General features: G+C 41.3%; 1 protein-coding gene across 3 annotated transcripts in view; it reads left to right on the top strand.

Moving 5' to 3' along the window:
* Positions 1 to 3,320: 3,320 nt before the first annotated feature.
* LOC102748739 (DIS3-like exonuclease 2) overlaps positions 3,321 to 22,371 on the top strand; it is a 161,559-nt gene continuing 142,508 nt past the window's right edge. The window contains exon 1 of one of the 3 annotated variants that reach the window (XM_081813389.1): positions 3,321 to 4,673. In XM_081813389.1, coding sequence (XP_081669515.1) covers positions 4,603 to 4,673 — 71 coding nt within the window. In that variant the 5' untranslated portion in view covers positions 3,321 to 4,602. Of the gene's footprint in view, positions 4,674 to 15,425; positions 15,829 to 22,371 lie in introns of those variants that run through there. The other 2 variants (XR_014143331.1, XM_081813388.1) reach the window with 2 other exon arrangements.

Genomic DNA, 22,371 nt, shown 5'->3' with positions numbered 1-22,371 from the left:
CGCCTGGGTGGCTCAGTCGTTAAGCGTCTGCCTTCGGCTCAGGTCATGATCCCAGGGTCCTGGGATCGAGTCCCACATCGGGCTCCCTCCTCGGGGGGAAGCCTGCTTCTCCCTCTCCCACTCCCGCTGCTTGTGTTCCTGCTCTCGCTATCTCTGTCTCTGTCAAATAAATAAATAAAATCTTAAAAAAAAAAAAAAAAAAAAGAAACAACCTCCCATTGAAGATAACGGAGAGTGGGCAAGGAAGACAGGATTTGAAAATGAGATCCATGAGAAGTAAATAATGGTATGGGCAAATCATTCTTTTTTTTTTTTTTAAAGGTTTTATTTATTTATTTATTTATTTGTCAGAGAGAGAGAGAGAACACGCAGGGGGAGAGGCAGCAGGAGAGGGAGAAGCAGACTCCCAGCTGAGCAGGGAGCCTGATGAGGGGCTCAATCCCAGGACCCTGGGATCATGACCTGAGCCAAAGGCAGTTGCTTACCTAACTGAGCCACCCAGGTGCCCCTGGGCAAATCAATCATAAGACTAGGAAATGCTGGGTAGCTTGATACTCATATCAAGTGAAAAAATGAAATTACCAACTTTATTGACAATAGAAAAAGAGGGAAATAAGTTTCTTAGCTTCTACGTGGTATCCTGTCCTGATTCAGCCCTTCATCTTTCCCCAGACCATTTTAGTCTCTCATAGCTCTGCGCCTTGCCCATGCCCTGCCCTTCATCTATTTTCCAAGGCCCATCTTAACTGCCTTTGCCATCTCACTTTGGAAGAATTAGTCATGCCCCACTCTCCTTTCCCTTCCCTGTTTGTTCACACCTATTTCATAGCACTTGCCATACTGTCCTCTAACCTCCCTGTGCATGACTCTATCCTGATAGATGGCAAAGCCCTCAAGAACAAGGGTTAGGTCTTGTCCTTCTGTTTCTCAAATCTAACTCAGTACTTGGTATTTAATAAATTATATGTGTAAATACATGCGTATAGGATAAAAGGAGGGAGAAAAAGGAAAAAGTTAAAGTTTTGTTTAGGGGTTTGCAGAATATGTTTGCAGAGTTAGGAGTTTGCAGAATATTGGTTGACTATAACGTGTTTCTAAGCAAGTGCTGGGATTCATTCCTGTTTCTTTTTGGTATTTCTGGGAAAGTGAATATTGACAAAACACAGTCCAGTGCCTTCAAAGAGGTCGCTGTGTAATGTGAAAATTGGGTAGGAAAACATCTTAAAGAATAAAATGTTAAAATCGCTCTAATAAAATGAGGCACAACTTCTATTTCTGACAAAGAGTGGGCCCATTCTTCCTGGGCCCTCCTTCTTACTAAAAACGTGGACATAACACAACAAACAAGCATAAGGAAGATTCAGAAAGGTGGAAAAGAGAAGGCGGACTGCACAGGGGTCTCAGGACTTGAGGAACATGCCAGTGATTCCCCTGGTTTTCCTCATTGCCACCCATATAGCCCAGACAGGGTGCTGTAGAAGGCACCACCCTGGAATGACCAAAAGGCACAGGAAAAAAGATCTCCAAGAGATTTTTCCATCTTGTCTGCCACGTGCAGGTGATACTCTGACTCCACTTTGGGAGGTGTGAGATCTGAGCAGGGCTAGTCTTCCATCCCCTGCCCAGCAGAAAGTGCTGGTGGTGCTCTCATTCCCTTGCTAGGGTATTGTCAGTGGAACCAAGTAAGGAGTGGTTCTTCCTTCCCCCTCTCAGTGGAAGGAGGCACGTGCCAGTTTCCCTTTGGGGATAGTGTCTGTGGGGCCAAGTGAGGAGCAGACTGTTCCTCATCCAGTGGAAGCAGATTGGTTCTGATTCCCCTGCTGGGGTAGTATTGGCAGAGCTGAGAGTGGAGCTGAGCTTCTGTCCCCCATCCAGCAAAAGTAGGCAGTGTTCCAGTTGTCCCATGAGAGTAGTGCCAGCAAGTCCCAGAGATAAGAGGAGCCTTCATTCCTACCTGGCAGCAAAGAGATGTGACGGGTCAGGGCCAGTTACCACAGCCCTGATGGTGTCACTGGAAACCAGTGGGAACTGAACCTGTACCTCCTGCAACCATAAACCAAGGGGGTTGGGAGCCAGGGGTCATTGGCACTCACCTACTCCCCACTCCTAGTGTCAACAGGGAGTTGAGCTTCTACCCCCAAACTGTAATGACAAGACATACCAGATTTTAGCTTTTCCCTTTCCTGGTGGCAGTGGGGCTTAGCCTGGAGCTTAGTTTACACCCACACTTGGAATCAGTGAGACAGGGTGAATTGGTGTCCCCTTTTCACCAGGAAGATGTCAGCAAGGCTGAAGGGAGGCCTGAAGGGAGGCATTGTGAGTCTGTATCATTTTTGCTGGGTTGGTAGCAGTGGGATTCAGTAGGAAGCTGAACATGCACATTCATCTGGCCCTTGAGCTACACCTCAGTAGGATACTGTTTACAAAACAAAAACAAAAACCCACAAAAAACTATATAGGATCCAGAGTCTCCTAATATAGTACCCAAAATGTCTACAGTACAACTGAAATGTACTCGTCATACCAAGAACCAGGAAAACCACAATTTGAAGGAGAAAAAATATATCTGATATCAATACCAAAATGAATCAGATGTTGTAATTATCTGATAAGGATTTTAAAGCAACTTTTGTGAAAATAAATAAAAATGAATTCTCTTGAAACAAATGAAAAAAATAGAAAATCTCAACAAAGAAATTAAAAAAAAAACCACATGGAAAATATCAAAGTAAGAAATTATACGAAAACAATGAATCATGGATCACTACATCAAAAACTAATGATGTATGGTGACTAACATAACACAATAAAATAAAATTAAATAAAAAAAAATACTATCACCAAAAACAAAATAAAACAAAAACTATCCAGAGCTCAATAGTAGATTAGAGATTATAGGATAGAATTAGAATTAGTGAACTTGAAGACAGATCAATAGAATTTACCTAGTTTGAGTAAGAAGGATTTATGCAATAATAACAAAAGAGCCAACAGTTGTATCATTGGAGTTCCAGAAAGAGAAGAGAGAGCAAATGGGACTGGAAATGTATTCAAAGAAGTAATGGCTGATAACTTCCTAAATTTGGCCCAGGATCAGCCCTTCAGTAAGCTGAGCAGACTCCTGTAAAGAACTACTTCACTTCTGGGCGCCTGGGTGGCTCAGTTGGTTAAGCGACTGCCTTTGGCTCAGGTCATGATCCTGGAGTCCCAGGATCGAGTCCCGCATCGGGTTCCCCGCTCAGCGGGGAATCTGCTTCTCCCTCTGACCCTCCCCCCTCTCATGTGCTCTCTCTCTCTCAAATAAATAAATAAAATCTTTAAAAAAAAAAAAAAAAAGAACTACTTCACTTCTGATACCAGATGTGTGGGTTTTCAACACCTTAAGCAGTTCTGAACATCAGCTGGGTGTCCTACAGTGGAACTCAGTTCTGACACTATCAACCTAGAGGTAGTGTCAGATCCCATAGGTTAAGGTCTCAGTCCCACAAGACTGTCCCCACCAACTTCAGATGCCAGTCACAAGTCTAGGTCGTTACTTGTGCTCTGGCCAACAGGCTATAAATTGAGTATTCCTAGTCCCCCCTCCTCAGGTTTGATTAATTTGAAAAGTGTAGTTCACAGAACTCAGGAAAACAGCTTATTTACTAGATTACTGGTTTCTTGTAAAAGAATAGAACTCAGGCACATCTAGATGAAAGAAATACATGGGGCAAGGTATGTGGAAATGTGGCATGGAGCTTCCAGGCTCTCTCTGGACGTGCCACCTTCCCAGGACCTCCACAAGTACACCAACCTGGAAACTCTCTAACCCTATCCTTTTGGGTTTTTATGGAGGCTTCATACATAGTCATGATTGATTAAATCATTGGCCATTGGTGAATGAACTCAGTCTCTAGCTTCTCTCTCCCCTTCTCTGAGGTTGGGGAGTGGGGCTGAAATTTCCAGCCCTTTGATCCCGTGGTTGATTCCTCTGACAACCAGCCCCCATATTTAAATGCTTTCTAAAAGTTATCTCATTAGCATAGACTCAGGTGTGATTGAAAGGGATTTGTCGTGAATATCAAAAAACACCGTATTGCTCTTAATCATTTAGGAAATTCCAAGAGTTTTAGGAGCATTATATCAGAAACAGGGATGAAGACCAAATACGTATTTCTTATTATAAATTATAAATTATTTATACATTTCTATATGTAAATTATTTTATATATAAAATCACAGTATCACAACCCCAAACAGCACAAACCCAAAGGAACCGAAGCCAAGACACATTTAAACTCCTAAAAACTGAATGCAAAGAAAGAAATCTTTGAAGCAGAGTGAAATGATGCATTACTTTTAGGAAAACACCAACTCAAATGATAATCATTTCTCACTTGAAACCATGGAGGCCAGGAGAAAGTGGCAGATTTTTCAAGTACTGAAAGAAAAGTAATGTCAACCATTAATTCTGTTTCCAGCAAACATATCCTTTGGAAATGAAGAGGAAATAACATTCTCAGACAAAGGAAAGCTAAGAGAATTTGCTTCTAGCCAACATACCCTGAAAGCATGACTAAAGAAAGTTCTCTAAACAGAAAAAAAATGATAACATAAGATGGCATGGAATTTCAGAATGGAAAGAAGAATATGAGAATGGGTACAACTGGGAGCAAATATCATGAACTATACTTGTGAGTTTCTTAAATCATATTTGGTGGTTGAAACCAAAGTTATAACAATGTGGTGATCAGTGTATGTGGAAAAATACTGAGAATGTAGAGAGGGTAAAGGAACCTAAGTGGAACTGAGGTTTCTTTTTCTTTTTTTTTTTAAAGATTTTATTTATTTGACAGAGAGAGCACAAGCAGACGGAGAGGGAGAAGCAGGTTCCCTGCTGAGCAAGGAGCCTGATGTGGGACTCGATCCCAGGACCCTGGGATCATGACCTGGGCCGAAGGCAGCTGCTTAACCAACTGAGCCACCCAGGCATCCCGGAACTGAGGTTTCTATGCCTCACTTGAAGTAGTAAAAAGTTGAGAGTAGACTGTATAAATTACGTATAGGGTGGTACCTAGAGCAACCACTAAGAAAACTACACAAAGTGGTAACTTTATAAACAATCAAGATACAATCAAAAAAATAAATGTTCATTCAACCTACAAGAAACATTGTAATGAGAAAGAAAGGAAACAAACAGAAAACAAAGTGTAAAAATGGCAGCTTAACCCCTAACTAATATATTAATAATTGCCCTTAATGTAAATTGCCTAAATACACCAATTTAAAGGCAGAGATTGGGGGAATAGATAAAAAGCATGATCCAGTAATTAGATTTTAAAACAAACTCATTTTGAATACAGTGACACAGGTGGGTTTAAAGCAAAAGGATGGGGGCACCTGGGTGGCTCAGTTGTTAAGCGCCTGCCTTCGGCTCAGGTCATGATCCCAGGGTCCTGGGATCGAGCCCTGCATCAGGCTCCCTGCTCGGCGGGAAGTCTGCTTCTCCCTCTCCCGCTCCCCCTGCTTGTGTTCCCTCTCTCGCTGTGTCTCTCTCTGTCAAATAAATAAAAATAAAATCTTTAAAAAAAAAAAAAAAAGCAAAAGGATGGAAAATGATAGGCTATACAAATATAATTTTAAAAAAGCAACAGGGGCGCCTGGGTGGCTCAGTCGTTAAGTGTCTGCCTTCGGCTCAAGTCATGATCCCTGGGGTCCTGGGATCGAGCCCCGCATCGGGCTCCCTGCTCTGTGGGAAGCCTGTTTCTCCTTCTCCAACTCCCCCTGCTTGTGTTCCCTCTCTCGCTATGTTTCTCTCTGTCAAATAAATAAATAAAATCTTTAAAAAAATAAAAAATAAAAAATAAATAAGCAACAGTGATGATATTATTATCAGATAAAATAGACTTCAGGGCAAAGAAAATTACTAGAGAGAAAGAGGGACATAATGTTAAAAGGATCATTCCACCAAGAAGACATAATGATCTTAAATGTGTGTGCACCACACAACAAAGCCACTTTGGAAAACATTTTGGAAGTTTTCTTAAAGCGTTAAATGCAGAGTATATGACCCAGGAATTTGACTCCTAGAGAATTGAAAACATATCCACACAAAAATTTGTACACAAAAGTTTATAGCTACATTATTTATAATTGCCAAAAAATGGGAACAATCCAAATGTCCATCAACTGATAAACAGATAAACAATATGTGGTATATCCATACAGTGGAATATTATTTAGCCATAAAAGGGAATAAAGTAATGATACATGCCACAGCATGGATGAACCTTGGAAACGTTATGCCAGATGAAAGAAGTCAGACGTAAAAGGCCATGTAGTGTATGATAAGAAAGTCAGTTAGTGTTTGCTAGGGGCTACAGGGAAGGGGGAACATGGAATGACTCTTAATGGGTATGGAGCTTCTGTTTTGGGTGATGAAGATAGAATTAGGTCATGGAAAAGATTACACAACTCTTTACAGATACTGAAAACCTCTGATTCATACATTCAAAAAAATTATTTTTCAGCTAGCAGTAATTACACTTTGGATAAACCTAGTTTGTACTGCCAACTGCACAGAGATTGAGTTGTACATTTTAAAAGGGTAGATTTTATAGTATGTGAATTATATCTCAATAAAACTATTAGAAAAATCAATACATGTAATCTGTCATATCAACAGAATAAAAAATAAGAAATCATATCCTATCATTTATTACAGAAGAGGCATCTGGAAAAAGTCCAACACACATATATACTAAAAACTCTTCAGCAGGCTAGGAAAAGAGAAGAATATCAACTTGATAAAGAGTATCTACAAAAAACTAGAAGGGATAGGCACATAGATTAATGAAACATTAGAGCCACACAAATATGCCAAATTAATATTTGACAAGGAGCAAAAGTAATTCAGTGGAGGAAGAATAGCCTTTTCAACAAATGGTGTTGGAGGAATTGGGGGGTACATGGGCAAATAAATGAACCTTGATCTAAACCTCATGCCCGTGCAAAAATTAAGTCAAAATGGATCATGAACTTAAATATAAAATGTAGAACTGTAAAACTTATATAGAAAAGAGCATAAAAGGGGCACCTGGGTGGCTCAGTTGGTTAAGCATCTGCCTTTGGCTCAGGTCATGATCCCAGGGTCCTGGGATTGAGCCCCGCATGGGTCTCCCTGCTCAGTGGGGAGTCTGTTTCTCTTTCCCTCTGCCCCTCCCCACCGCTAGTTCTGTTCTCTCTCAAATTAAATAAATAAATAAATAAAATAAAAGAACATAAAATACTTACGTGATATAGGCTAGGTAAAAGAGTTCAAAAAGCACAGCCCATGTAAGGAAAGATGGATAAATTCACCTTAAAACCTTTTGTCCGTGAAAGACCCTGTTAAGAGGATAAAAAGACAAGCTCGCCTGGGAGAAAATATTTGCAAACTACATATCCCACAAAGGACTGGTATCTGTAATACGTAAAGAACCCTTAAAGCTCAATAATATAAAAGCAGTACAGTTAGAAAATGGACACATGACATGTTCTTGAAGAGGATATACAGATGGCAAACAAAAAGATAAAAAGATGTTTAACATGATTAGCCATTAGAAAATGCAGGTTAAGTCCACAGTGAAATCCCAGTACACGCCTGTCAGAATGACTAAAATAAAAGGAAAAAGCAAAGTTGGTGAAAAGCTCAAGCAGTACCAAATGCTGGTGAGGACACAGGGAAAGCAGATCCTTCTCACACTGCAGGTGGAAATGTAAAATGGCACGGCTACTCTGCAAACACTTTGACAGTTTCTTTAAAAAACTAAACACAACCACCATGCAACCTGGTAATTGCATTCCTGGGCATTTTTCCCAGAGAAATAAAAACTTATGGTTCACACAGAAACTTGCACACACATTTTCATAGCAGCTTTATTCATAACAGCCCCAAACTGGAAACAACCCAGATATCCTTCCACAGGTACATGGTCAGACAAACCATGGGTACATCCATATCATGGACTGGTACTCAGCAATAAAAAGGAACGAACTAGTGATATATACAACAGCTTACATGAGTCTTCAGGAAATTATGCTGAGTGAAAAAAAGCCAACCTGAAAGGTTACATCTGTATGATTATGTTATGTAACATTTTAGAAAAGACACATTTTGGAACTGGAGAATAGATTTGTAGTTGCAGCGATTGAGGGAGGTAGGGCAGGGGGGAAATTGAGGATGATTATTATTAAAAGACAACTTGAGGGCACCTTAAGAAGATGGTAGCGTTCAGTCTCTTGTTTGAGGTGGTGTTTACATGAACCTACACAGGTAATAAAATTGTGGTGGAACTTAATGAGCACAGTGAGAATGGGAAATCTAAAGAAGATCAGTGCATTGTATCAACGTCAAGATCCTGGTTTTAATATTGTATTATAATTTTGTAAGATTTTGCCGCTGGAAATTGGGTAAAAGGTAATAGCATCTCTCTGTTATATCTTACCACTGTATGTTCATCGACAATTATCTCAAAATAAAAGGTTCAAATAAAAAAAATAGGCACCAGGTGAACACACCTGAAAAACTAAGTAATTTTGCATGAAGAAGCTTTAAAGCCAGGTAATCTTTTAACTTGGCCTTGAAGGATGAATAGGATTTCCATAGGCGTTTGTCTTATTATTACTGAAAAAGAAGAAGAAGCAACTAACACTGCTTCTGACATTCTCGGGAAGACCTCTCAGTAGGAGGATATGCCTGTATGACCTTTGAACTGTGTCAGTATCCATCCTTTAAGCCAAAGTGAAAGTCAGGAAAATCTGACACTGTGAAATAGGGGACAAGAACAGAATGCTTGGATGGGGAAAGATGAGTAAAATTTGGATATTAAGTGCCTAGGATTCCAAAAAGCGATGTCCAAGGGGCAGAAAGAAAAAGAGGCCTGGTACTCGGGAAAGAGGTCTGCGCTGCAGATACCTATTTCAGCGCATAAAAGTAATAGAGCCCCCCAAGGGAATGGATATGCCTGCTAGGAGCATGCGCCTGAACAAGGAAGGGGACCAGTGATGGACTGAGAAGAGCTCCAGTGTTGAAAGGATGGAAGCTTCTTAGGAAAAGGTGGGGTTGGAGGTGCAGGAAGGATATTCGAAGAGTTAAAGAAAAGACCGGGTTGATGACAAGTTCCAAGCAAGGGTGAGCTGCCCAGTGCTCTGCTGCGGTGCGCGGTCGGCCAGGGCAAAGCTGGGACAGAAATCACCACATTTAGCCATCAGGTTCTTCTCTTTGTCTCCTGCGTATCTTATACGTTGTTGCAGTGAGTGATGAGCCCGAGTAGACCGTGGCCGGCTGAGGAGAGGAAGGGAGGTGAAAAAGTGGGGACACGAAGTATAAACATCTGTTTCAAGGAGTTCGTGGCATAGAAGAGGTGAGAGGGAGCTTGACCGAAGCAGGGTCCCGAAGATGTCTTTAAGACGGTGGAGGAGGATTTGAGCTTGCTGGCAGGCGGTGGGGGCAGAAGCCAGGGGAGGACATACACATTTTTGGACTCCTCTTCGGAAATTGCCTTCAGAGCCTGAGGCACATTTTCAACAATGGCAGATCTTCATCTTTTGAGAGTGGATTTGATTTTTGGAAACAGCCAAGGCAGTTTAGAGCCAAGAGTAGTAAATCAGGGGGGTGATCAAGCTGGATAACGCAACTTCAAAAAAAAAATTAAGTATAATTATAAAGTAGTGAAACTGATTTTCTTGTGAAGCTCATGAATTGGCTTAGAAAGTGGTTATAGAATTCCAAAACCCTTTTCAGCAGTTGCAGCATGATGTGAGTAAGTGTACGGCATCCCTTTGTAACTTTGACAGGACACTGATGTGCATGGAAGTCCTGTTATGTGTGTGAAGAAATTGGTCTTGCTACATTGTATTTACTGTCAGGGTGCGAAGGTCAAATTTCCCTACAGTCTTTGTGCCCGAGAGGTGACTTAGTGGAATTACACCGTTTGTATGTGGGAGAATCGAGAGTTTCACATTGTGATTGTTTAAACAGTACTTCTGTGGTCTTACAGATGGAATTAGAATTCCTAGGATAGGAGTGTTCCCACAAGCATAATAATGCTTTAAATGTGTGTTCAATTACCCTTTTCTATAGTCATATTTAATCGTCTCTTTTTGAAATAGAGTTACTTTGAAAATATTAAATCACTAGCACAATCTCGATGGTCAGGCAGATCTGAGACCATGCCGGGCACATGGCGGGCACTCACTGAGAGTCCCTCCCCTGTCTTCTCTGTCATGGGGCTTGATACACAACAGAGGACACACCAAAAGAAAGATCAGTTTTCCTAGTAGTAGATCATCTTCATTAATGTTCAGCCCAAAATATCCAGGATAAGGAAAATGAACACATGTAAAAGTTTGAAGTTTTCATTTTGCTTTGTTGTTTAATGTGGCAAGTATATATATACCAATACACACAACTTATTGAATGTTTCTTTTATTCCTTTTAATATGTATTATCATTTAATTATTTTATGCTTTTGTAGATTACCTTGTTTAATTATTGAAGTAATTATCCCTATTTTACAGATGAAGAAACTGGGGCTCAGGCAAGTGTAGTCACTTGCTCAAGGTCACAAGGCTGAGAGCGGCTGAGCTGGGACTTGAATTCAGGTCCCCAGTCTAGGAAGCTCTTACCCACCATCCTCATAGGTCTACACTCTTGATAAACACTAAACAAAAAAGGCAACCCAAAACACCACATCAATCAAGAACACTGCACCCTTTTCCTTCCCTATATTGAGAAAAAAGAAGTCAGAGCCTTCTTCAAATCCCTACCAGCCAAAAATGTGATAGCATTGTACATTTAAGTTGATTTGTTTTTTGTTTTTTGTTTAAGATTTTATTTATTTATTTGACAGAGAAAGACACAGCAAGAGAGGGAACACAAGCAGGGGGAGTGGGAGAGGGAGAAGCAGGCCTCCCGCGGAGCAGGGAGCCCAGTGTGGGGCTCGATCCCAGGACCCTGGGATCATGACCTGAGCCGAAGGCAGAAGCTTAACAATTGAGCCACCCAGGCGCCCCTGATTTGTTTTTGAAATAGAAACTTGATATCCATGTTCTGCCATGCCCTCTCTGCCTCCCCACACCCGTGGATGCTTGCAGCGCCCCCCAGGAGTGAGTGGTATGGAAGCACCAACTGTAACAGCCTGTCATGGCTTGTTAGTGAGAAAGCATTAGGGAAAGCCATGACAAGTTAGCCATTCTAGGAAACTTTCCACAGCTGTTGCATTAATTAAGACTTTTTTGGTCCCAAATAACAGAAACCACTGGAGCTTGCTTAAGCAGAAAGGGGAATTTGTTTTAAGGATCTTGTGGTGACTCCCAGAATCCAAGGGCAGGGAACCAGGGATTGAATGAAGTAAGGCAGGAAACCCAGAAAGGCTTCTCTCTTCATCTTCGCCTCTGCTGCTTCTACACATCCGCTTCCTGCTTCCCCTCCCTCAGACTAGCCTCTTTTGCTTCCTGCTCCTCAGCGGATGGCTGCTACCTCCCAGTCACCAGTCACCCAGGAGCCTGATTTCTCTCTCCCCCTTCTCTCCTCACACACCTTCCTCCTTCTCTCCTTCTCCCTTTCTCTGTCCCGATTCCAGATTCTAGGGTGGGGTCAGTTTGTCCTGGTTTGGGTTACATGCTGGTTTGGGAGAGAGAGAGCAGGACAGATAACAGTCTACCACAACTGTGTTCCCTCCCACATTTATGCATGGTGTCCCTCATTCTTCTATCCCAGAGTTTAAAAATTTTAAATGTCCCTGATATCACAGGGGTGAAATACAAGAACATAGGTTTTAGAGACAAATTTGGCTTGAAACATCACTTCACTCTGACACTTACTAGGTATGTATTTTTGGATGAATTACTTAACTCCTCTGAGCCTTACTTTCCTTTACAAGTTAAAAGGAATGTACAGGTACTGACTTTCTCATGAGGTTGTGGCAGAGATGAGGTGTAATAACATGTTTAATACTTAGCACAGGCTCTAGCCTACTTTATGCTTTATAAAATAGTGCCTCTTCTTCCTTTCTGATGAGGATTAAGGCACATGGCCTTACCAAAAAGATGTTTAAAATTTCATACTACCTTCTGCTCTTAAATTCTGTTCTTCCTTACCTAATTTTACTGTCCTCTTCTCATCTACCCTTGCCTGTCAACATATTCATAATCCAAAGGACTTTGGTTCTAAACCTAGAAAATTCTCTAGGGCCATATGCCTAGGCCATGGGTGGAGGTCCCAAGGCATTACCTGAAGTGTATTCTAGTCTCACAGGTATGTCGGTGCTTCTGGTAAAGGGACAAGTGGGTGAAAACCCTTCATGGCGCTTCAACAGCTGTAGCCAGCTTTTCAGGGGTTGGAGTTGAAGGGGCGCAATTGAAGATTCAATGCAGTCAATATTTACTATTGCTTCTCTTTGCAAGACCCTGAAATAGATACTGCTGGATTTGAAAAATATGTAATCGAAACAGTCCTTTCCTTCAAAGAGAATAGTCTGGAAGAAGAGATGACGAGTCTACATAAATCACTAATGAGGGGTGTTTAGCAGAACTGGTTTACTAAGGCCCCATGTTGATGAAGTTAAGTCATCTTAAATGAGAATGGAAAAGTAGTTTTAAGCCAGATCATGGAGGATATTGAATGCCAAGTTGAGGAGTGTAGTGTCAGCACGGCTGAAAGCCAGTGAAGGTTTTTGAGAAAGGAGCATAATCTAATGCTAAGTATTAGGAACTTCATCCTGGCAGCCAAATGCTAAAGAATCCGAAAGGCAGAAGAGGAGAGAGGAGACTGGAGTCCAGTTAGGGAGAGCTGCTTCAGTAGGAAAAGAGGTTGGGATTATGAATTCAGGACCAGTCCCAGGCATGGTAGGGACTGGGTGGTGGGGATTGGGCTGAGACGGAGGGAGTGTGCTGGAGACCTGATCCCCGGAAGCGAAGAAAGAGGTGCAGACTGGATGGGGGGGCCCCTCCTGTCCTGTAGATGGGATGGGAATTGAGAAGTAGCACCGTGCCCTTCATTCCATTCTGCTGGCAAGGAGCGCTTTCGGGAACTAGAAGTGCTGCCTTTAGAGCTTGACTTGCCCTGCCCCCCTCAAAACCCTGTGTGCTTTTTGGGTTTCTTGATTTTTAAAATTTAATTTAATTAATTTTGTTCGATTTTTGAGAAAGGAAAACTAAATGAATTTCAGGGTCTTATTTGGAAACTGGAGCACACAGTAATTATGAACAGGTTTTTGCTTCAGAATCTAAGTATTTAATATTAAAATCAGCCAGGAAGTTATTACTAGCCTGCTTTTTTTTTTTACTGTAGCATCAGCTCTGTGAACAATGAAACAGAATTTTGGCCCAAAATGAATATTTAAAAGACATACAAGACCAGTCTTCCCCCATTAATGAGAAGAAAGAATTCACACTTTTTTGCTGTTAAAAGTTACAAAGTTCTACTGGTGTTAGCTAAAGTACTAAGAGAATCCCTGATCATCCTAAAATAGAGCTGAAATATATTTTGGCATTTTTGTCTGAAATATTCATGTTGTATTTTCAGAAATGCTCGTATGTATCTCTTAAATAAGTCTCTCACCTCACTAACCGGAGACTCTAGTAAATGTTCTCAGTATTTTACCGAACTGTGCAAGGTCTATTAAGGCCCATTCATGGTGCTTTAATCTTCCTCTTAATAAAAAACAATCATTTGGGGAATACATTTTCCAGGCAGCTCTCCTGCCTCCCAGGGAAAATATTTTGAGGCCTCCCAGGGACCATTGGATTCAAAGACTTGACAGGGAAGGCCCTAGAATCCTTGAAGAGCTAGGCCTTTGAAAGATTCATTGTTGTGGAATCTCCCTTTGAAAGAGGCCACTTTATCTTGCTCCTAAACATCTATAGGACAGACATAGCATTTTTTGAAAAGAAATTCTGGCTAATGTAGAAGAACAGACCTACGTAGGTAATCTGGTATGGGTAGTGTGTAATTTGAAGAATGATAGTTCCATGTTTATGGTTGCCATAACAATCATACAGTTGTGCAAAAAATGTGTATCGCTTTTATAGAAGGGAGCTGGCACCATTGTAATGATTCTTCTCATATCAGAACAACTGTTTTCAGATCTGAAAAATAGGGGTGGCTTAACCCTTCCCCAGTTAGCTCAGCATGTTCCCTGAGAAGGCTCTTTGGAGCTCCAGGGCTGTTGAAATGTATTCACCATTTACATTTGCATTTTAGCCTGATAAATGGATTGAGAATTAAGGATGATGATCGTTTCAACAGCAGGTTCTGAATTCCTAGCTTGGGAATTCAAAGGATGAGAAAAAAAATACTGTTCCTCAAATAGAAATCTAGGAGAGATGTCTAGACATAGTTAATTCCTTGACTTTGTGACTATTCTTAATTCTGTCCAGTAGAATTTAAATCCATTAAACACTGGCCTTTACCCCATTGTGTTTAAGTCTCTGATAAAGTCATATGAAAATTTGGTTACAATTTCTGTTTTATTTTTACATATTATGTCTCTTCTGGAAATTGTAAAGCAAATTTAAAAGTGTAGTCTATTTGAGTGAAAATATATCTATGCATATTCTTTCTTTGGCTATTTCTTCCTATTTTTGTATGCCCTTTCCAAAAGAAAGTACTTGGGACATGGCTTTTTCTAACATACTAAGGATAATCTACTTTTTTTTTTTTTTAAGATTTTTTTATTTGAGAGAGAAAGAGCACAAGCAGGGGGAGGGACAGAGGGAGAGGAAGAGGCAGACTCCTCACTGAGCAGGGAGCCCGCCTGGGGGTTCAATAACAGGACCCCAGGATCACAACCTGAGCTCCTGAGCCAAGGCAGACACCCCAAGGATAATCTACTTTGAATAAACTTGGTATCAGAACTCCGTATGTGAATTTTCAGGTTAAGGGTGAAAAATAGTCAGATTTGGATTTGGTACCTAAAAATGAAGTCATTGTCAACTTAGTCAACATAGAGAAACTTTTCCTGAAAGAAATTTGGGGTATTTATTACTTCAGCCAAAATACTTCTGGGGAGTTTAAATCTTAAGATAAAGTATGGAACTAAGGGTAACTAGAAAAGATGTCAATTTCCATTGAAATGAAACTTCTCAGTCTACTTCACTTCTTTTAACACTGTCTCTTTTAAATTCCTGTCCCATTAAATCAAAGCGCTGCAGCTCCATGACCTTATATAAGTTACTTAATCTCTCTGAGCCTCAGTTTCCCCATGCACAAAATGAGAGCAAAAATAATACTCACCATTATTATAATTCTGTTCTCTTAAGAGGTGATTTCTAGGAGGTAGAGAATAAAAGTGTTTTCAGTGAGAGCCAGATTTCCCATATTGAAGAGCTCTAGTATGTTTATACACTCTGAAGATTTTGTACATTGTATAGAACTTTTATGCTTAAATTTTTAACACTCTGTATTTAGGGACTTTGATATTTGATTCCTATGTGGGAGCGTTTCCTGGAAGTTTATTGCTACTTCATTTTGTCTGATTTTGAAACTTAATATGTATCAATCAGTATTCCCTGTTTTAACCCCACTCTGATATTTTAAATCTCAATTATAGGAAACTGTACTCACAGAGGTAAAAGAAGAAAGAGAGCTGTTCAGAGAGAGTGCTTTGGATATAGAGACTTTCTGGGCCCAGTGGACTCTGCTGCTCTCGTTGCTCCCTTAGGCATGCAGAGCTGCATTCTGAACCCCTGCAGGCCTAGATTTAAGACTTCTTGGACAGAAAGTAAAAGAACACAGAGGTCAAGCCATCTTTGCTCTACCTACAAACTCTCTCAGTTGAGTTGTGCCCAATTGTTCATTGCCTTCAGGTAAACTAATTTGATGAATTCTGGGCCCTTGCACAAGCTCTTCCTTTTGTCCTAGTCTTTCTTCCCTGGTGTAACCCACGCCTTGCTTCCCTTACTCTTCAGGTCATCTTCAAATGTCATCATCTCATTTGTGACTACCCTGGCTATCCTAATTGTAATCAGCACTTACAACCTACCCCCTGCCCCCCGCCGCCCCCACCGCTGCAAGCTCTGTTCTATTTTTTCTTCCTTTTTTTTTTTTCTTAACTCCACAGCACTTAATTACAATACTGTTTATGTTCTGTCTCCTCCACCACTAGAATATCAGTGGGTAGGCATCTTTGTTCTCAAATGCGTCTCAAACACCTAGAACAGTAGATGCCCAGTAAATACTGAGTGAAGGAATTTTGGCCTTCTTTCTCTTGACCTCTGATACCTTTTTTATATTGATGTTCCACTGGTTCTTACAACTTAGATTTGTTCTTGACACAAAATAAGTGAAAATTATTATGAAAAAAACTACAGTTATACACAATTATAAATCATTTGGAACAAGAAAGATGTGGGCCTTTTTCTTGAGAAAAGTCACGTTTGAAGGGCTACGTGGTGAAAGAGGGAGCCAGCTTTAATTCTTTGGGGCTGTAAATAGCTAAATTACGAAGTTTTTCAGAATCAGTTGTCAATTCAGCATACGAAGTTACTTTCTGATAGAGCTCTGTAAATTGAATGCTGGCCTAAGGAGGCAATGAACTTTACTACCCACCCCTATTCCCAGTATTCAAGATGTGAGTTGATCTGTCTGATTGACTTCAGTCTGGAATCATTTGGGGGATAAAATATGGACTGGGGTGACTTCTAAAGAACTTCCAATTGTGATGATTCTATGAATCTAGTCTCTGAACTGATATGAAATAATTTCCAAGATTTATTGTTAAGTGAAAAAAGCAAGTTGCAAAAGAGTTTGTAGTATTTGACTGTGTAAGAAAGAAGAAAAGAAAAAAGAATATCAGGGGCACCTGGGTGGCTCAGTTGGTTAAGCGTCTGCCTTCTGCTCAGGTCATGATCCTGGGGTCCTTGGATGGGAGTCAGCTTCTCCCTCTCCCTCTGCCCCTCCCCCCTGCTTGTGCCCTCTCTCATGCTCTCCCTCAAATAAATAAATAAAAATCTTCAATTAAAAAAAAGAAAAAAGAGTATCAAAAAGAAAAGCTGAAACACAGGATACACCAGAATATGATGAAAATAGTTAATCTCGGGGCACCTGGGTGGCTCAGTCCTTAAGCGTCTGCCTTCGGCTCGGGTCATGATCCCAGGGTTCTGGGATTGAGCCCCCCGTCGGGCTCCCCGCTCGGCAGGGAGTCTGCTTCTCCCTCTCCCACTCCCCCCTGCTTGTGCTCCCTCTCTCGCTGTGTCTCTCTCTGTCAAATAAATAAATAAAATCTTAAAAAAAAAAAGAAAATAGTTATCTCTAGGGGATAGGCAGGAACAAGGCAGGAAGGTAGAGCTGAGAGTAAGACTTCTGTGAGTACACTTGAACTTTGAACCATTTTTAAATGTTTTAAATGTTCAACGATAAAATGAAATCAAATCTAAAAGGAGGTGAAAGCAAAATCTCTAAAACTGACATAAAACAAAAACTGGTGGTCCCAATGTTTATCAAATGCATAGCATCACCACATACAGAAAAAAGAATTAATTCAAATAATTTCAGCACTGTACTTTTGAGCACTCTAACTGTATACTTTTAGTGACCATATTCTAAGAATAAAACTCCAAAGAAATCTTAATAGGTTCTTTGTTGCTAGTGGTATTGGGATTATAATTCTGAAACTGTTCAGAATATTGAGGCCATTGGGTGCCAAGGTTCTCACTGGGAGAATGAAGATACAAATATGGAATAGGAGAAGATGAGAAGAACTCTGTAATATAACGTATCAGTTGGTCATTCGGAGTGTCAGTATGAACTCATGATTTTTAAGCAGTATTTTAGGTTGAACTACATGAAATTGACAATTTTTAGGCCACAAGTAGTCAAATATCAACAGTTTCAGTGATTTAACTCAGTATTTTCTAATTCTCCTCAATAAAAAGGACTAGAAGCCATGATACCCCAGTAATAATGAGCACAGCAATCTAGTGCCCTATACTGGTTTTTAAATATCATTCATTCCCTGCCAGAGGGAATCAGGGCTCCTTAGGGAAGTGGGTGATTATTAGTCTGGGGCAGGTAATGTATAAGGTGAGCCTGAAACATTTCCTATGCCAAAAGGCATAGAAGTGCTCAAAGATTTATTAAGGAAGACACACCACAAGGACACAGGAGATCATTTGAAAGAGCTCCCACAGTCTAATTTGGTACAATTTGAGTATCAGAAAGAACAGTAATTTTAATAGATTATAATACATTGAATTAAAAAAAAATCAGTGAATCTGGGGGCACCTGGGTGGCTCATTTGGTTAAGCGTTTGACTCTTCGTTTTGGTTCAGATCATGATCTCAGGGTTGTGAGATCGAGCCAGGCGTCGGGCCCCGTGCTGGGCATGGAGCCTGCTTAAGATTCTCTCTCTCCCTCTCCTTTTGCTCTCCCCACCCCCCGCCCAGCTCTCTCCCTCTCTTTAAAAAAAAAAAAAAATCAGTGAATCTGTAATGATATTCAAAATAAAACAAACATTTTAAAACAAACAATTTAAAACAAACAGGAAAAGCTCTTGACAGAAGAAAGCCCACTAGTAAATGTATTTATTATAGGATCTGAAAAGCACCATTTTATAACTTGCAGAGTTATATCAATTCAGGCAAAAATCACCAGTGGATGCTAAAATCATTGCTTGAAGTTTTCTTTGAGAACAAGATATTCACATTATCTAAAAGTCTTAGTCCACAGATTATTCGTTAAATACAGAGAGTAAAAGGTAACCTTAAGATAGAAAAACTGGCTATTAGCATCTTAACCAGGTAATCAAATCCCATAGCCTGACAGTTTGTGCCTTCTGAAGGAGTGCAATGTGAGTACACACTATCACCTGTGAAGTATTCAACCTAGAATGTTCACTCTGAATCTACTCGAGACTTAAAACCTAACTTTCCATTTGGGAAATTCAGAGAAGATTAATTTTGCCACATTTGATTTCCTTCTGTCCCTTCCTTTCTTCTACCTTCCATGAGGAAACAAACTGATAAATCCAGAACATAAGACATACTACAAGGCATCTGGCCTGGACTCTTCAAAAATCAATGTTATGTTTAAAAGAAAAAAGGATGGATTGTTTTACATTAAACAGACTAAAGAGACGTAACTACCAAATACTGTGTGTAAACCTTGATTAGATCCTAGATCAGGAGGAAAACAAAGAGCTAAAGAAACTTTTGAGGGACAGTTGAAGTTCAACATTTAAATATGATCTGTAAGTCGGATGTAGGGAATTGTTAGTCTCCTTGTCTATGGTAACAGTACTGTGGTTCTGTAGAAGAATGGCCTTATTCTTAGAAAATGCATGCTAAAGTATGGAGGGGTGAAGTATCATCTCTGCAATGTAAGTTTAAACAGTTCAGATGTAAAAAAAAAAAAAAAAGATCTAGATATATGAAAGGGGAGGGTTAGAGAGAGGAGAGAGATAAAGCGAATATGGGCAAAGTGTTGACATTTGATGAATCTTGATGAGAAGTATATGGATGTTCATCGTAAATGTTCTACAATGTTCTTCCAACTTTCCTAAAAGTTTAACGTTTTTCAAAATGAAAATTGAGGGGAATTGTAGCACATTCTTTGAGTTGAAACCATGGCTTTCCTGGCTGATGCCATAGGCCCTGGCTCCCACAGTTCTGGCCAGCCTTGTCCCACGGCCTCCACTCCCGAGTGTTGTTTGTTGAAGTACAAAAAGTGGCAAAGATTGATGGGAGGTTCAGTGAGTGAGTGAATGTAACAGGGAAGACCATTTCAGTTGGTTCTAATTCAGTCTCATCCTATCTGTGTCCTTTAGAAAGTAACCCAACAACTACGTTCAATTGGTCTAGAATTTTGCTGACGCTTAAGGTTGAACTTCTGTGGGCCCTATGTTACAAACCCAGGGTCATGTAAAAAAGAGCCTGCCCAGGCCAGTGCTCTGTTTCTTCAGCTCACTCTGTGGCCTCCGATGTGTCACTTCATCACTGGTGGGGGAGAGAGGGACAGATGGACCAAGGTCTCTTTCTGCTTTAAATAGACCTTAGTCTTTTTCTGTTCTGAAAAATCTGGGATTTGTGTCAGACCTTGTAGCATCTGTTGTGGCAGGAGGGCTGAGTGAAAGAGTATTAACATTTCCACAGCTGCCATCAGAAAAAAATAAAAGGTCCAGCTCTGCTACACCACGGGGGGCGGCCCTCAGTTTGGACAATGCTCCCAGCTCCCTTTGCCTGAGAAAAGTCAGATAGAAATGGAAGCTCAGACAAATTCAGCATCTGACTCAACTGGACTGTCCAGCACCCATCTGGCTGGGCTCTCTACATGGTAGCCCGTGGATGAGCGCCCCGGCTATTTAGTTGGTTTTCCTGCTGTAGTTTACCTAACATTTTCTGGTTTCTTTTTTTTTTTAAGATTTTATTTATTTATTTGACAGAAAGAGACACAGCAAGAGAGGGAACACAAGCAGGGGGAGAGGGAGAGGGAGAAGCAGGCTTCCCACTGAACAGGTAGCCTGATACAGGGCTCGATCCCAGGACCCCGGGATCATGACCTGAGCCGAAGGCAGATGCTTAACCAACTGAGCCACCCAGGCGCCCCCATTTTCTGGTTTCTGTATAAACTCCGATACCATCTCATCAAAGAAAATGTTTGTGTGAAAATTGTATTCTTTAACCTCTTAAGGTTAGTTCTTAAATTGTTTCCGTTCCTTTTCACCCATTCACCATCACTGACCTAGATCCTTCGCAGCAGAATTGCTTGCTATCAAGGAGACAAACTGAGAGTCATGGACAGAGGAGAGGAGCGCCTCTATAAATTTTGTTAGTCTGGAGATGGTCCCTCAACCACAGTTTGTAAAACACTGTTTTATGAGAAAAGAAGATGGGATGAAGACAGAAAAGGACGCCCTTGGAAACAATAACACTGTGGTGTGACCACAGGCTTGCACGCCAGGAGGTCATGAGTTCTAATCCTAAATGTATTTCCCAAGATGCAGCGGCAAAGTTGAATGGAAAAGTGCTAACGAGAGCCCTTTGGTCGTTTGCTCATTCACTTATCCATCAGCTATTCCTTCCGTGTGTGCCTTCCACGTGCTGGAGGAGACACAGAGCCAGACCTTGAGGAGCACCCAGCCCTGTCACAGTGAGAACACATATCCCTAAATCCCCGCCAGCATGCTGGTGAAAATGACCAGCACCACCGGAGAGGGGCAGGCTGCAGGCATGGGCGGGACAGTGGACGAGAAGCGCTCTCCACTCGGTGGAACCACAGAAGGTTCCCTGGAAAAAAGATGGCTTCGTGTAGCCAGTCTTTTAAAAGCTAGGTCGGTCTTAGACATTGGAGATTGGCTGAGTGAACGTCCACATGTCAGGAACAGCACAATGTTTCAGAGACCAGAGGGTACAGAGGAAAGTTTGGCACAAAAGGTACACGTTGGGACTAAGCAGACTAGCTGGAAAAATCCAGGTTGGGGCCGTATCATGAAAGGCTTTGAATTCTAAGCTGCATTTCTATTTTACTCAGTAAGGAGTGGATAAAGGTTTTTGACCAGATTAATCTGGCAGCACCTGTGACCTTAGGGAGAGCAATTTCTTTTTTCTCTTTTTTTAAGTAGGCTCCACGCCCAGCATGGAGCCCAGCGCACGGCTGGAACTCTGGACCCAGAGATGAAGACCTGGGCTAAGATCAGGAGTCGGAAGTGTAACCGACTGAGCCACCCAGGCGCCCCACAGGGAGAGCAGTTTCTGTGAGGGGTAGGGGCCGTGGCCAAACTCCAGAGAGGTGACTGTAGTGACAAAGTGGGGAGGCAGTGTTGCCATGGAGACTACCCAGCTGCCTCCAGCTGCAAGGAGGCGGAGGTGCTGGTGCCTTGAGGAAGGAGAGGACGCAGGGTCAGAGGAAGAGTGACAGAGGAACAGAAATTCTTTCTATGGTTTTATTCCCTGGGATTCTTGGCAAGGTCTCAAGGGATTAGAGAAAGCTTTGAGTTATTTTTCCTGTCTTCTTTTCCGGGACCAGTGGCTTTGAGGAGGACAATTCTTAGTTTTCTGTCACTTTATTTATTTATTTATTTTTAAAGATTTTATTTATTTATTCATGAGAGACAGAGAGAGAGACAGAGGCAGAGGGAGAAGCAGGCTCCCCGCGGAGCAGGGAGCCCGATGCGGGACTCAATCCCAGGACCCTGGGATCATGACCCGAGCCGAAGGCAGACGCTTAACTGACTGGGCCACCCAGGCGTCCTGTTTTCTGTCACTTTAAAAAGTTCTACTAAGCCCTTCAGTCACGTGCCTTCAGAAATTTTGGTTACATAACGTTGCACTGAATTGGAATTCTGCAGCCTCATGAACTGGAGTCTCATTCTTTCCCTCCCCCATCTGGCACTTGATTTCCTGTGGGTCAGGGTT

Source organism: Leptonychotes weddellii, chromosome 3 (genome assembly GCF_054177405.1).
Source record: "Leptonychotes weddellii isolate Sample4059 chromosome 3, ASM5417740v2, whole genome shotgun sequence".
Classification (NCBI taxonomy): domain Eukaryota; kingdom Metazoa; phylum Chordata; class Mammalia; order Carnivora; family Phocidae; genus Leptonychotes; species Leptonychotes weddellii.
The sequence above is the reverse complement of the archived record's forward strand: the minus strand, read 5'-3'. Positions and strand labels throughout refer to the sequence as shown.